Source organism: Meriones unguiculatus, chromosome 7 (genome assembly GCF_030254825.1).
Source record: "Meriones unguiculatus strain TT.TT164.6M chromosome 7, Bangor_MerUng_6.1, whole genome shotgun sequence".
NCBI classification, from domain to species: Eukaryota; Metazoa; Chordata; class Mammalia; order Rodentia; family Muridae; genus Meriones; species Meriones unguiculatus.
The window spans coordinates 33925509-33942515 of record NC_083355.1 but is presented as its reverse complement, the minus strand read 5'-3'; the positions used below and the strand labels follow the sequence as shown (position 1 = coordinate 33942515).

The 17007-nt window shown below is 41.6% G+C and overlaps 1 protein-coding gene across 4 annotated transcripts in view; it reads right to left on the bottom strand.

Moving 5' to 3' along the window:
* The window catches only part of Vmp1 (vacuole membrane protein 1), a 96655-nt gene extending 79704 nt beyond the window's left edge, over positions 1–16951 (bottom strand). The window contains exons 1-2 of one of the 4 annotated variants that reach the window (XM_060387060.1): positions 3111–3259; positions 2875–3002 (exon numbers count right to left, since the gene is read on the bottom strand). In XM_060387060.1, the coding sequence (XP_060243043.1) occupies positions 2875–2935 (61 nt within the window). In that variant the 5' untranslated portion in view covers positions 2936–3002; positions 3111–3259. The other 3 variants (XM_021645855.2, XM_021645856.2, XM_060387061.1) reach the window with 3 other exon arrangements.
* Positions 16952–17007: the final 56 nt, after the last annotated feature.

Here is a 17007-nt window from a genome sequence, read left to right as displayed (position 1 = left end):
TTATATAGGTTCTGGGGATCTAAACTCCTCTCCTCATGCTTGCACGACAGGCACTTCACCTGCCATGGTCACCTCCCCAGCTCCAGCCACATCTTTCATATTAAATTCAACACATATTACCTAACACAAGGAAGAGAAGCAGGCCCTCAAAAGACAATGCATTCCAAATTTGATTTTATGTCAAATTTCTGTGAAGATATTATCAAAACACAATACAGCCCAAACTATTACCATAAAAGAATGACAGTTATTTAGTGAAAACACATAAAATCAGAGCATCAAAATGGCTTACAAGCGGAAATCTAGTATTAATGAAGTATACTGAGGATTTCTGAAACACCTGTCTACAAGAATGAAAAAATGTCTACCTTCTTTATTCAATTATTCACTCATTCATTCATTTATTATACTTTTCAGGACAGGGTTCTCTATGGAGCCCTGGCTATCCTTGAGCTCACAGAGACCTTCCTGTCTGTGCCTAGTACTGGGAGTCCAGGCATGCCCACTACCGCCAAGCCCTTCAAGTTAGCTAACTTGAAAACTATATGTAAGTTTTAAAGATGCTTGAAACTGTTGGTATGGATTCAGCAAAACCCATAGCCTACCATCCATATATTTCACAAGTAAGATTTCATCAATTTGTGGTAAAAGAACAGAGCATAAACTGGGTATTGTGACACACACTTCACTACCACCACTTAGGAGGCTGAGCAGCCTGGCTTATATAATGAGTTCTAGTTGGTACTGAGACCATGTAACCACACTTGGCACGCATGCACACAAACACACACTTAGGAAGGCCTGCCTTATGAAGCAAACTACCGCCCCCACTCCTGCAAAACCATTCTGCTAACTGAACTCATTTCCCCCTATTTATTCTTTCCCTTAGTCTTTAGTGTCATCTTAAATAGACAAAAGAGTTTTATTCGAAACAACTTGGGTCTATTTAATGCAGAATTTAATAACAATGGTATTGTACAATTAAAAGTTTTGTTTTTTAAATACTGTAACAGGAATTTTTATTTAAGCAAATAATCTGTTTTTATACAACATGCTAAAAATAACTTACTGGTATTTCCTTCTCGAAAATGCTCTCTATAAAACATAAAATAATTTGGAATTTTATTTGTTAGAAATAACCTAGGGATACAAATTATTTTTGTTTAGTCAGTCTACTTTACAAACAAATTAAATTCAAATTTAAAAATAAGTTTAAAAAAATCTTTATTTCCTGAAGAAGAAATTACAACATAAAGGCAAATAAACTAAGAAAGAAGGGTTCCATACAGTCAGATTATAAACATATCAGAACCTCTTGAGAGTGGGGATATGGCTCAGTGGTAAAGCACTGGCCTTGATATGTTCAAGGCCTTGGGTGTGATAGCCAGGGCCTCAGGCAAACAGAACAAAACCTCTTTTTGCATTTTGACCATTTAGGAGGGGCTGAGTGTGGTGATACATACTCATAATCCCAATACTTGGGCGGCTGTGGGGGAGGATGAGGACAGTCCCCCTCCACACCCAGATCTCCACAGAAATCAAGTCCTAATTTAAAACACAATTTCTTTGTCACACACTGCAGAACTCTTCAAAGCTGCCATGTCCTTGAGACTATTCTGCATTCTTAAGATGTGTATGAATAACTGAACATACCTGGAAAAATAAAAATACAACGATATAGCCATTTTAAATTCACTTACTCAGTAAATATCTATCAAGCGTTCATTAGGTGCCGGTTCTGTGAGATTCTAAACATTAAACTTTTAATGATATTCATCTATTTTCTTAGCTATCAACTTCCTTTCTTTCCTTTTTTAGGGATGGGCACTACTGGAGAATGATCCTGGGACATCATGCACGTGAGGCAAACACTCTTCCACCGAGCTACAGCCTCAGTCCTTCCTTCCTTTTTTTTTTTTTTTTTTTTTTTTAGTGTTTGTTTGTTTTTGTTTCTCCAGACAGGGTTTCTCTGTGTAGCCTTGGATACCTGGAACTCACTTTGTAGACCAGGCCTTGAACTTAGAGATTCGCCTGCCTCTGCCTCCCAAGCGCTAGGATTAAAGGTGTGGGCCACCATGCCCAGCTCGGCCCTACATTTAAAATTTTCTTCTTTGTTATTATTACATATTAGAATATATTCACTTTGTACCCCTCCCTCATCTCCTCCCAGTCCCACTCTCCCACCCCCTCTTATGCCCCTCCCCTAATCCACTGATAAGAGAGGTCCTCCTTCCCTACTATCTGACCCTAGCCTATAAGGTTTCATCATGACTGTCTAGATCCTCTTTCTCTGTGGCCTAGTGAGGTGATCAAAGAGCCACTGAGTCCATGTCAGAGACTGCCTGTGTTCTCCATACTAGGTCACCCTCACGGAAACTGAGCAGCCTATGGGCTACATCTAAACAGGGGGTCTAGGTCCTCTCCATGAATGGTCCTTGATTGGAGCATCGGCCTCTGCAGGACCCCTGAGCTCAGGTTTTTTGGCTCTGTTGGGCTCCTTGTGGAGCTCCTGTCCCCTCCAGATCTTTCATCTCCCCCTTCTTTCATAAGATTCCCTGCACTCTGCCCAAAGTTCGGCTAAGAGCCTCAGCATCTGCTTCGATACCCTGCTGGGTAGTCTTTCAGAGGCCGTCTGTGGTAGGCTCCTGTCCTTGTCCTGCTTCCAGAACAAAACTGCAGAATAGGAAAAGATCTTCAGCCCTTTTTTTAATACACAAAAGCAGAGTGGGCATCCTCAGTCCTTGTGCTACTAAATCTACTGAAGCACATTCCCGCCCACTTGAGCACAGACTTGAGTCAAAGGCCTTGTGGGAAACACATATCACACAATCGTACTAACGCTCTTTCACCTTTTCAGGGACTTGGCTCACTTGCCTCCTTCAGTTCTCTGTGCCATCAATCTTGGCTTCTTTATTCTCTGGCAAATCAACACCATCAAGTGCGTCCCATTTCTGTTCTTCAGTGATAGTTTTCAACAGAGCTGCAGACAGACAGGGAGCCTCCTGGTGCCCCAGATCAGGGAATCAAGACATGTCTTTCATCAGGAACATTAATGATGAATGTTCACACTGGCAAATGCAAGAACACTAATATCTTACTGAGCATCTTACCTAGCTGGGTGTCTCTTGAAAGGTCTGGTTTCCTCCCCACTCCTCTGGCTACTCCACTCACAGCTCCTTGTGCTTCTACTTCTTGGAGTTATTCGAAGCTTGGTCCCAGGTTCCTTTTTCAGTCTCTTCACACCCCCTAATGATGTCATCTAATCACCCAGCTTTAAATACCCTCTATATAGTGACAATTCTCCTCCTCTCAAAAGCAGAATGTTCCACATGACAGTGCCTTATGAATATTCTGAGAATAATCAGATCACAGAAGGACCTTGGCAAGGAACAAAGCCTAACCAACTCCTATAATACACACACAGGCAAGCAGAAGTGAGTCAGAAAATGTCACAGAACAAGTTACAACAAACCGAAACACAGTTCTCAGATACAAAGAGGCCTTCAATAACAATATGGTGTGTGTTGACCTGTGGGCAACACAATTTCTTCAAACTAAATAGTGCCGGGAGCCAAAGCTATCTACGGAAGCCAAAGCCAAAGCTATCTAGTGGAGACAAAGGTAGTTACTGAAGCCAAAGCCAAGTAGAGAGCAAAGGTCATTTAATGGAGACCTAAGGCTATGTAGTGAAAGAGTTATCTAAGACCCTAAATCATGGGTGATAGATTGTGAGGACATCCTTTGTTAGAGCATCTGTAAGATATCTTAAGAGAACATCCTTATGGTATCTTGCAGGTACAATATTTAACCCATGAAAGCACTCTTCCTATTTCCTGCAGCAGTAAATTAACCTTCTCCCTTTCCTGCCTTCTCCCTATATAAGTTGGGTAAAAATTTCTAATAAACGGAAGCCTTGACCAGATGAACAGACTTGGCTTTCATTCATGCGTCTCTTGTCCCTACCCCGCCCCCCATTCCTTCCAATCTCTCCACCTTAGGAACCCCGTTGAAGCCCCATGGGTCAGGGCAAAATAGAGATTATTTCTTGGAGAACTTTGAAAGAAACACTCTCAATCTATGTATTTCTCTTTGCAATATTAGAAAATCGGCACTGTGGTTTATAAAGCTGGTTGGAATACTAATCTCTACAGTACATTTAGTTTTATGTTTACTAATTCGAATTTCTTTTTTGTTTGTTTGTTTTTTCTCTGTGTAGCTCTGGCCGTCCTGGAATTCACTCTTAGATGAGGCTGGCCTTGACTACTCCCTAAGATAGAACTTATTTATACCCAACCCCAATTCTGCTTCCCCTCTCAGCCTAAAACAGCTTAAAATTTTTATAGCTAGAAAAGAAAAAAAAAAAATCTTACTTCTACTTACGGCTCTCTCTTCTAATTTTTCTTTAATAAAAAAATTGTATGTGTATGGATGATTGCCTGCATGTATGCCTGTGCATCACGTGTGTGGAGTGCCTATGGAGGCCAGAAGAGAGTGTTACATCCCCTGGAACTGACGTTACACTTGGTTGTGAGCTACTATGTTGGTTCTGGGACTTGAACTCAGGTCCTCTGCAAGAGCAGTCAGTGCTCTTAACTGCTGATTCATCTTGAGCCTGTACTTTCTCTTCCTTTTTAAACGTTTCTTTGGGTAATTTAAGTTTTTACATTTCAGCATATTTGCATATCATGCCCATCTTCATTTCATTTCATCTTTTAATGTTTATATTTTACCTAGGGGGATTATCGATAAGTTAGCTTTTCCATTTCAAGAGAAAGTCTATAGCTCTAGGAATACTGACTTGGACCTGTAATCCCAGTTGTTCAGAAACAGCCACGGCAGCCATATCGCCATGAGATACATAATGAATTCTGGGCCAGTATGCGCCACAGTGTGAGATCCTAGCTCAACAAAACAAGACAAGCCACATGATGACACAAACTTGTAATCCTAATACTCAGGAGGCAAAGCCTGGACAAACCTCCCAAGTTTCAGGCTAGCCAGAGCTAGAATATGGCACAAACAAAACAAAAGCAAAATAAGCCCCACAATAAAATCACACAGGAAGATTACATTTAAGTGTCCTGCAGGCAGAAGCGCTATTTCTCTATGCCCCTTTCCTTTAATAATAATATTAAAAAATTCCATGTGTATAGGTGTTTTGCCTCCATGTACGTTTGTGTATAACATGTGAACCTGATGCACACTGGATCTCCTGGAGCCAGAATTCCAGGTGGCTGTGAGCCACTATGTGGGTTCTGGGCTCCAACCCTGGATCCTCTGGAAGGGCAACCTGTGTTCTTACCTGTGGAGCCAATGTTCCAGCCCCTGCACGTGCTTTCTATGCGGTAAACCCCATGAATACCACCCTCCACATTCCCTTACAGGCATTTGCCTTCCACAGTTTTTTTTAAATACACGAGCCTACCTAACTGGTGCTCACAGCGTACGGAGGAGCACCCACAGAATCACAACTCTTAGCTTGTTGTGTTAGATAACATTCCCCATAATCTAAACATTTTGAAATGGACTAAAAGGACAACCCATTAAAAGTTATTTGAGGATGCTGGGCAGTGGTGGTGCACACCTGCAATCCCAGCACTCCAGGAGGCAGACATAGGCAAATCTCTGTGGGTTCGAGGTCAGCCTGGTCTACAAAGGACAGGGCAGCCAAGGCTACATGGAGAAACTCTGTCTTGAAGCCCTCATCCCCTCCAGATTTGTTTGAGAATAAAAGCCTACATGGCAGGCTAGAGAGATGGCCCAGTAGTTAAAAGCACTGGCATTCTTCCAAAGGATCTGGGGTTTGGTTCCCAGCACCCATACAGTGGCTCACAGCTGCCTGTAAATTCCAGTTCCAGAGGGTCCAATCCCCTCTTCTGTCCTCTGTGGGTACCAAGCACACATGGTACATAAACATGCAAACACCTATACACATTAAAAAAAAAAAATCTAGGCTGGGCAGTGGTGGCACACTGTTGCAGACATCTGATCCCATTGTGAACCCTGAGATTGTGAACTGTAAAAACCTGGCTCCAGGAGATCTGACTTTCTCTTCTGGTCCCCTAGGTATACATGTTGTTCACAAACATACATGGAGGCAAAACAACCATACCCATGGAATTTTTTATTATTATTAGGAAAAGGGCATATAGAAATAGTGCTTATCTACAGGGCAGTCAAATGTAATCTTCCTGTTGATTTTATTGTAGGTTGGTTTATTTTGGTTTGGTTTGGTTTGTTTGTGACATATTCTGGCTCTGGCTAGCCTGAAACTTATGAGGTTCAGCCCTAACACACATCTTTAATCCAGAACTTTCTGTACACAGCATTTAATAAAGGTAACCCTAGGTCAAAAGGTGGAGCAAGAAACTAGCCTACAGGGATTAAGCAGAAAGGAGGGGCCTTGAGTTGAAGGGTGTTTAAGACAGAGTGGAGAAGGAGCTCTTTAACTCTTTGGCTTTTACCTCCCCGGCTGTCAGCTGAGCTAGCAAGCTTTTGGTTTCTGGCTTTTTCCTTTGGGACATGAACTAGAAGGAAGGTCAGTTGGGTGCTTTCTCTTCCTCTCTGAGCTAGCAAGTTTTCACCCCAGTATCTGGCTTCTGAGTCTTTCTCAGTAAAAATAGAGGGATCTGAGATTTTTTTTTTCATTCTTTAAATAACAGTATACATCTTTAATCCCATTACTTAGCAGGCAGAGGCAGCTGGATCTCTGAGTTGGAGGCCAGCCTGGTATATAGAGCAAGTTCCAAGTCAGCCAGGGCCACACAGAGAAACCCTGTTTAAAAAACAAGCAGAAACTTTAAAAGAAGCCTACATAGGTAGGATAAGATGGAATAACTTTTAGTCACTTTTCACAATTCACTGGAGTAGGATCAATTTTGGATCATGTATCATGACACACTGTCAAGTTCCTGAACATGGAAGGGTTCTGTTTAAAAGATGGAAATGTCCTCAAACAAGAATCTAGCATAAATTCTTGACTTTCAGTGTAGCCTCCTTTGCAGTGAGGGTGTAGAGTATCAGTTACCGTTGGTTATAGAATGAGGCTGCTAAATTAAACTTTATATTCCTTACAAAAATTCAATTTGTGGATTAGCTCAGAAGACAGAAGTAGAACAGAAGCATAAACCGAATATCAAATAACATTTCAGAAATATCTTTAGAGGCTGTGTTTAAAATAAAAGGTTGGTATAAAAATACGCAGTTTTTGTTTGTTTCTGGCAGAAATGCTTAGAAAGCATTGCTAAGCCATCTCACAAAGGTTCTTTGTAGTCTGTACTATAATACTCCATTCACTTTAAACATTAGCCCCATTTAGAATACAAAAACAATGCAAAACAAAATTAGAGAATCCCCCCCAAAGGGGGGGGCACCAGGTTTGCAACGAGCCTAAAAGCAACATCCAGACACAGCGAGGCCTTACGTAACAGTTTGGAGTATGCTGCTGTGTTGACAAGATACTTCTCTTCCCGAACTAAAGCAAGATGGCTTAGTGGTACCAGTGCCTGCCACCAAGGCTGACGGCCTGAGTTCAATCCCAGGTCCCACAGAGCAAAAGAAGAGACCTGATTCTTGCAAGTTGTCCCCCAGCTGCCACATGCATGCTCTGGCATGCACGCACAGATCCACATACAACTGTGTGCATGTGTGTATCAAAAAAATGTTTAGACAATAGTGATGACACAATAACAGCAATTCCCAAAGGTAAAAGTTAGCAAGAGAAAGAAAAGAAAGTAAGAGCACTAGACCAAGGGATTCTCCTTTTCTTGGCAACATTGTGCCGCAATGAAATTAACATCCTATCAAGTCAGGTTCTTGAACCTTGCTCTTCATGTGAGCCACAAGCCAACTTAAGCATTCAACCTTTCCGTAACCTTCCTTGCTTTCAGAAGTATCTACCCTATGAAGAATGCCCACTGCCCCTCTTGACAGGGTTTCTCTGGCTTGGCTGTCCTGGACTCACCTTGTAGACCAGGATGGCCTCAAACTCATAGCAACCCGCCTGTCTCTGTGTCCCAGAGTGCTGGGATTAAAGTCATGTGTCACCACACCTGGCTAGATGTATTAAGCATGTTTTAGGCCACTCCAGAATAGCTGCAGAGGCCCTAAAACTATGACTCAGGGCCTGCAAAAATGAGTGTTAGAAAATGAATAAGAACCAAATGAGTAGTATATCCTGACTCAATGAACACCATGAAAAAAACCTATCAGACCACCAGCTGGGAGCAGATAACAGAAACTGTCATATGGTTATGCCAGTTAGAGAATGTCATTTCTGAAAATACATTATTTGAAGGAGAAAGCATGGGAAATCACTTGAACTTAATTTCTTAAGTCTTGGGGAATTAAAGACAGGCTTGCTACGTGGATCAGACTGGCCTCAAACTTTTGGCAATTACCCCACTCAGTCTCCCTCCTGAGTGCTGGGGCTCCATGCGTGTATGCATTTTGGTATCTGAGAGGGCCCTGAAATCAACACTTTCGGATGCAAGGGATGACTGTACCATAATGTCTTTTAAAAGATCTTTAAAATCTATGTGTGTAGAACCTTGAGTATTTTTTCCATCAATGCCTTTTGTAACCTATACACCTAAACGTTTCTGGAAGAAGTTCCAGTGAAGTGGTTCATGGAATGTGACAGCAGCATGAGACAAAGTGACCACTTCTTAAAGACATTCTGAATGCTTAAAAGCTTGTGTGTACCAAAAATCTTGCTCCCATCTGTCCCTTACTTTCCAGTTACTCTACTTTCTAGACATAACCACTGTATAAGCTTTAAAAAAAAAACACAACTTTATTCTTTTTACGCTTATTTTTATGTGTATGTGTGAGTGCCTGCATGTATGTATGTGTATCGTGTGTGTGCCTGGTGCCAGCAAAGGCCAGAAGGTGTCAGGTCCTCTGGAATTGTAGTTACTGATAGTTGTGAAGCAGCTTGTGGGTGCTGGAAACTGAATCCGGGTCCTCTGGAGAGCAGCCATTGCTCTTACCTGCTGAGTCATCTTCCTTGCCCCATTACCATATTAGTTTTGCACAGATGACCATTCTTTGCCCACATTTTCTTTTCACTTTTTTATTATATGTTTATGTGAGTGCATACATGCCACAACCCACGTGTACAGATCGGAGAACAACATGTAGGAGTGTGTTCTCTATCTCCAACATGTGGGTTTTAAGAATGGCACTCAGGTGTCAGGTTTGGCAGCAAACACCTTCACTTGTGTGTTGGAAGGGGGTGCCACAGTATGTGTGGAGGTCATGGGACAACCTGCAGGAACCATTTCTCTCCCTACCTAACGTGGGTTAGGTAGGCTTGGTTACTAGGCTTGGTAGCACATGCCTCTACCTTCTGAGCCATCTTGCTGTTCCCCTAAACTCTCTTTATCTCCGTGTCCTAGCTTTGTATTTGATGTTGGGCCTCTCCCTTCCCTATGTCCCCAAGCAATCTATCTGGTTCTGTGATTTAAAATATTTTCTGGAATTTGTACTTTTGGTTCTGGCCTCCAGATTTATGTATGTAATGGCACTAGTACGATGACTATTCATGTCAAATTTAACACCCTTTCCTACCCAATGCCTGCCTACCTTCTTTGTTTTAAAGTTTTATTACACTTACTTACTTGTGTTGGAGGGGAAGGTATTGCCCAGGCCACAGTACATAGAAGTCAAGACAGCTTGGCAGGAGTTGATGCTTTCTTTCTACTATGTGGGTGCCAGAGATCAAACTCAGATCCTTCGGCTTGGAGCAGGCACCTTTACCTAAGAGCTATCTCTCCTCCTCCTATTTACATAACCACCACCATCATCAGAACAGCAGCAGCAGCAGCAGCATCTTATACTTATTTTTGAGACAGGGTTCCTGGTAGTACTGGAACTCAATTTGTAGACCAGGCTGGTCTTGAACCCAGAGGTCCACCTGCCTCTGCCTCTGGGATTAAAGCTGTGCACAAATACACCTGGCTTCTACCTTCTTATATGGGTATCGTGGCACACACCTGTAATCACAGCACTCAGGAAGGCAGAGGAAGGTGGATCTCTATGAGTTCCAGGCAAGCCTGGTCTATAAAGGAAGTCCTGGACAACCAAGGCTACACAGTGAAACCCTATCCCCCCAACCCCATAAAAAAAGAAAAAGATGAAACACAACAAAAGCAAGCAAACAAGCAAACAAACAGAAGCCAATCATGGTCTCGCCCAAACCTTCCCTCTATGGTTACCTGGAACAAGCACCAGTTAATAAACCCAGAAGCTAGGTAGTCATTCCCAACTTTAAAAAAAAAAAAAATCATCTTTTACCTAAGATGATATCCTATTTCAAATATACTTAGATACTGTTCTAGATATTTAAAACAAAACATTTATTTATGATTGGTGGGGCAGAGGACTGTTCCTTGCATGGAGCACATGTGAAGATCAGAGGACATCTGCAGTCAATTCTCTTGCTCTAACATGTGGACTCCCGGGATTGAACTCAGGATGTGAGACACGGCAACAGGTAACTTTACTGCAGAGCCATCTTCTCTCTATCTTGGTCACCCTTCTAGTTTAGGTCCTCTTTCTCTCTTCATTTCTATACCTGCACTACTGCAGTGGAATCATAATTTCTTTCTCCCTCCTGAATTGAGGTCTCTCCGTGTTGCTCAGACTCCTCTCACACTCCAGAGTTCAGGGCATCCTCTGACCTAAGCCTCCAGAGTGGAAGAACCATAGCTATGCACCGCTATGCTTGACTTTATTCCCTTTTTTTTTTTTTTTTTGTATTCTTCAATTCACCCACCAGATATAAGCAGGTTTTCTACTTAAAACTGTCAAACAACCTACTGTACTCAAAACCAAATGCAAACTCATTCCCACGAACCGCAAAACCCCATGGCCTGAACTCTGCCTTGCTCAACCCTTTTGTTTTCCAAGTGCTTCAACCCGAAACAGGTACAAATACACATTGCTAGCTTTCTAAGGCCCTTGCCTGTTTTCTTCACGACACTTTCAATTCTCTATTGCTTTTCCCAGAATCTGGTATAAGACCTAAGACATAAGATGTTTGCCTACTGTGGTGGCTTGAATGAGAATGGCCTTATTGGCACATATGTTTGAATAGGATGGAACCATTTGGGAAGGATTAGGTGTCTCACTGTGGGTGGGCTCTGAGGTTTCAAAAGCCCAGATAGCCCTCTCTCTCTGCCCTGAGCTTGAGGATAAAGACATAAGCTTTCAGCTATTAGCTACAACTACACTGCCTGCCACCAATCTCTGTGCCATGATAGTTATGTATGCATCCTCTCAAGCTGTAAGTGTCTTACCACAGCAATAAAAAAGTAACTAAGTCATTTATCAACTGGATCATTGAACAGATAGATAGTGTAACAACAGATCTCACTGAAAATGATTTTTCCCTGCAAAGAAAGTGATAAAAAACATTATTAAATGTTAAGATAGTTGGCTTTAGTTCCTAAATTCTGTGTTGTAACTTACAAATGAAACATTAATAGGGGTTGGGAGTGTAGTTCAGTGGTGCAACACTTGCCTAACATGCATGAGTGGTAAGTGTGCAAAATTCAATCCTGAGTTCAATCCCTAGAACCCATGGGGGGAGAGAACCAACTCCCTCAAGTTGTCCTCTGAATTCTGCAGACACAAACATACAATTACTAAATACATAAATACATGTTAAAAACTAATTTAAAAATAGCTGAGCATAGTGGCACACACCTTTAATCCCAGCACTTGAGAGGCAGGCAGATCTCTAAGTTTGAGGACAGCCTGATCTACAGAGCAAGTTCCAAGACAGCAAAGGCTACGCAGAGAAACCCCGTCTCAAAAAACCAAAACCAACGAACCAAACGAACAGAAGAAAGCTATCAACAATAATATAAAAAAGCACAAGAGAATGGCTACAAAAGTGGTTCTTTTCAATAAGAATTGCACATATGTTGTAAAAATATTAACAAAAAACGATTGACACCAAGATATTTACTTATTGACACTGCATTAATAATTACATGGCAGCCAAGTAAGCACTAACATAGTGATATGCTTTTCAAAGAAGGCTGGGAAAGAGTTCTCAGGAACAGCTCATCTGAGCCACCAAATGACGGCAACCATACTCTGGCCAACCAATGCTCTCCTTGAATACACTCACTGACCTTTAACAGCAAGGGTACTGTGGTCACACCCTAGGAAGAAACCAAGATAACAAGAGGTTAAGCAACCAACTGAGTCGTGGTAATGGTGATGGAATTTGAACCAAGGCTTCAAGTCCCAGTCTTCTTTTTTTCCTGAGACAAGGTTTCTCTGTATACTTCTGACTCACTCTGTAGACCAAACTGGCCTTGAACTCAGAGATCTACCTGCCTCTGCCTTCCAAGAGCTGGGATTAAATAAAGGTGGGCACCACCATGCTTGAACCTCAACTCAAGAAATGTAATAATTCTTTACATTATTGGAGTGGTCCTTCCAGATAAATGAGGAAGACTACAGTTACCCTGAAAGAATGCCACAAAGAAGAGAAAACACCACAACAATCTACAGAAGAGTCAGGGGACACTAACAACTGCAGTAATTATAGGTAGATAGATAAGCAGGAGTAAAATTGCTCAAGGGATTTTCACTGCTTATTTTAAATATGACTAAACTTCACCTGTCCAAATATTCAAGGAGCACATTTTTTTAATGATTTATTTTTAGTTTATGTGCACTGGTGTTTTGCCTGCATGTATGCCTGTGTAAGAGTGTTGGATCCCCTGGGTCTGGAGTTACAGACAGTTGTGAGCTGCCATGTGTGTGCTGGGAATTGAACTCTGGTCCTCTGGAAGAACAGCCATCTCTCCAGTCCCTCAAGGAGTAGATTTTAAAATCAGCTTTATATAAAGATTTATATATTTCATAACTTCGGGTCAGCAAACTCTATCCAAAGTTAGCATCCTAAACGGAATAGAGTTTCTAGAGAGAGCAGTCTTTAAAAGTTTATTCTAGTAGGGAGTGATAACTCACATCTTTCGCTCCAGCGTCCAGAGGCAGGCAAGTCTGTAAGTCTGTAAGTTTCAGGCCAGACTGTTCTATATAATGAGTTCCAGACTAGCGAAGAAAAAACTGTCCATAAACAACAACAAAAACAACCAACCAAAAAAAAAAAAAAAACTTCAAACAAACAAAAAAATTCTCTAGGTGTTGCAGTTTAGCCAGCAGTTGAGCCCACAACAGTTGGCACAAGGCTCTGGGTTCAATTCCTAGCACCACCCTCCAACACGTTCACTCTAAAAAATATCTGCACATCTCTGTGAAAGCAGATTATCAACTGCCAGAACCACAATGAAGTTATGATTGCTTCAGTGCTTCTGGCTTCTCAGGTTTGCTAATCTACAAAGTTTATTTCCAAATGAAAGAGAAATTCACAAGCAGCAGTTAGGGAGATTAGAGATGACAGCTGCACCACCACTATCATCCCCAGCAGAGGAGACACTAAGCGGGTTCTATGAGGCCAGTGGAATTAAGGTTAAAAACAGAGCCTTTATTCTTCTATCATGGCTATTTACCTAGAATGACAGTTAGAGAAATGACCCTGTAGATGAAAATTAATAAAATAGAAATCAGTGTTCTAGTAGTTCAGAAAGTTCTTTATATCAGGAAGAAAAAAATTAATTCAGCTTTCTCCTATGCATTAGCAACACTCAATATAAGAGATGTTACACGGCTTCTGACATTTCCACTTAATGATGACATTTCACAATGCCTGATATAATCATGAACTGAGAATGTTCAGGAAAATATAAGTATTTTTCTTTCCTTACCACATCCTACTGAACACTTTAAATATTTGACCTGTGACAGTGCCTTACTATGTAGTCCGTCCCAGACTGGCTTTGAACTCAATGTCTTCCTACCTCAGTCTTCCAAACACTGTGACCACAGGCTTCCCCTCCCTCACTTGCCCTGTTAATCTCACTGAGCAGTTTGTTTCTGGACAATTTACAAGATTAAAGAAACAATGTGGGGAGGGAATCACAAACACACATCCCCTTTTCACATATAAAAGAAAACAGTGTTACGCCAAGCAGACAATTGCCAAAGCTATCAGTTGCCTGAGGACAACTCCAGAAGAATGAAAAGAACACTTAGGAACTCAAGTCTAGATCAGGCTCTGGCATTACGTACTTTCGAAGTTCTCAGGACAGCCAATTATTGATTGTTTCTAGGTCCTAAATTTCCCCTCTATCAAATGAGCAAGTGCTAACCATGCATTCCTAAGAGTTAACTGCAATTCTAAATATTGGTTTCAGTAAATAATAAGGATTCTTACTAAATACAAGCAAAGGCAGGCTACTTCTAACGATTAGTCATTATCATACATGATAATATATACAATTACACATAAGCAGCAAAAACTTCAGTGTCTTCTGTACCTGGAATTCTCAGCTGACATTACATGATAACCAAACAAGGTCAGCTTTCATCTCAAATGCAAAGCTCTGCTTCCCGCCACTCTTATTAACCATGGTGACTAGTTTCAAGCCACTCATAGCTGGCTTTCTTGTGTTCAAAAGTAGGGCAAAGAACATCATCATAAATATGGGTGATAGCACATGCAGATTAGTAAAGACATGATTATAAATCATCAAATTTTGAAATAATTCAAAGTAACATATTCTATACATATGCATCTCTAACTCTCTGAGTAAAAACACCATAGTTGCACTTTCACAGTGATTTCACAAGTACCATCTCACCAAACACAACAGTCATATAAAACAGTGAGTCCTTTTATCAACACAATCCGGAGAAGCTTTGAATACTGGGCAACTTGCCACTTACTCAGTAAGTGTTGCAGTTCAGACTTTAATCCAGGTTATCTAATTTAAGATTAAATATCTGTCTGGGTGTAGTGGCCTTTAGTCTCAGGACTCTGTTGAGTTTGAGGCCATCCAGAGCTACAGAATAAGACCTTGTCTCAAAAGTAAAATAAAATATAATGACTTTCAAAAGCCAAAAAAATGGTGACTTGAGCCAAAGTTAGGAAGCCCTTTGAAAAGTAAAAACAAACAAACAAAAGATAACATAACAAACAGAACATAAAAAAACATCTGGCCAGGTGCGGTCACCCTTGCCTTTAGTCCCAGCACTTGGAGGCAGACGCAGGTTCTTTGTGAATTCCAGGACAGCCAGGGCTACATAGTAAAGCCCTGTCTCAAATACAACAACAAAAAATAAAAAGAGACAGAGAAAAGATTAAAAGAACTTGGCAGTTCTGTAATCACTAAGTAAATTAATTAGTTTTTAAATTTATGATATATCAGACTTACAATTACACTTGTCAAAAAACCTTGTCATCTCATTTCAAGACAAGTGTAAAACAATTTGCTAACTCAAAAATAAGGACATGAGAACAGATTAAGCTAGCTGAATGTAAACTGATAAAAGCATCAAACCATTTGCTAGAGTAGTTCAAGTATGTGTTTATAGGCACATTTTCTTCTGGATTGTGTGCCTCAGTGATTTAACTGTATTGTTAAATGTATCTAAGAAGGATACAACCCTTAAAAATGCATCTGTGTTTTAAAATAACTGGCAAATAAGTTAAACAGCAGAAATTACCACTTTGGAATCATTTTGCACCTATACAAACTGGTCATATTTGTTTGGTATACCAGCATCTTTCTCCCCAAGGAATTAAAAATGTAACCTTGTATACACAAAACTACTGCCTAGTAAATAAATTTCTCCCCTAAAATCACACCCAATGATAACACAATTCATAGATACCAACAGTTGGAATATAGCCTGGCCCAGCACTTGGGAGGCAGGCCGATCTCTGAGTTCAAAACAGCCTGTTCTACAGAGTGAGTCCCAGGACGCCCAGGGCTACACAGAAAAACTCTGTCTCGAAAAAAATAAAACAGTTGGAATATTAAATTCTTCATTATGCCAAGAGAAACACAGGTAAAGCTTCTCTAAATGATCAGTCTGTCTACAAAATGTCTCACAAACATCAAGGAAGAACTGAAAGTCAAGATAAGAAATTACATTGTCAATATACATACACAGCACCAATTTATGCATTTAGATTTTTTTTTTTTGATGGAGTACAAGAAAAGCAAAAGATGGCTACGTAAAACCAACTGCAGGTCAAAAGTAACCCAGCTAGCTGCCTAACACAAGGCCATACACTCTTTTTGGAATTGTAAAGATTTTTAAGTCAACCTCCGTGCTCTGTCTTGCTCCAAGTACTTCCACTGCAGTAAAACACAAATGTTGGGGATTAGGGGTTTGGAAAAAGCAGAGAGCCCTCTTTCATGTGACAGCTGGAGGAAGAGCTGAGGAGAAGGTCCACAGTAAGGACTCTGAGAGATGACTACTCTGTGCTGTCAGGACACCCGCATGCCTACATTTCTTAAAAACACATTAGGCATAATGCGCTAGAGGCTGGAGAGGAGAGACACCACACTGAAAGGTCCTGAGAAGCAACTCGGTCATCAGCTGCAAAGACTAATTTTTTTTCATTTAAATTAAGGTTCTGGACACCCCGGGAGTAAGGTTCGCTGTAGAAGCCAAGGACGGCTTCCAAGTCTGGAAGGAACGGTCGGGAGTGTCTGCATTCAATGTCCCGGTAACCAACCGTGGAGAGGTGTCCCATATACCCTGGCTACCGCCAGCTGACACAGCCACTCAGCAGTGACCTGAAACACTCCTCAAGTGGAAACCAGCGTGTTCTGTATCTGCACCGTTCAAGCGAGAGAGCCGCGGAAGAAGCCGAGCCGTGGAGAGTCTCAGCTTGCGCTCCCGACTCCCCGCCTTCGCCTACCTACCCGCTCAGACCCCGGCTTCTTGGGATCTCAGGAAGCTGGAAGCGGCTCTCAACACCGACTCTCACACCCGCCGCTGGGCTCCAGCCAACCGGAACTTCTCGCGTCACTTCCGGTCCGGCTCCCCCCCCCTCCCCGAGGTGCCCGCCTCCAGAAGAGAAACGTTCCACCCTCCTTTTGGCAAACCGGGAGGATCCTCGCGGGATTTCAG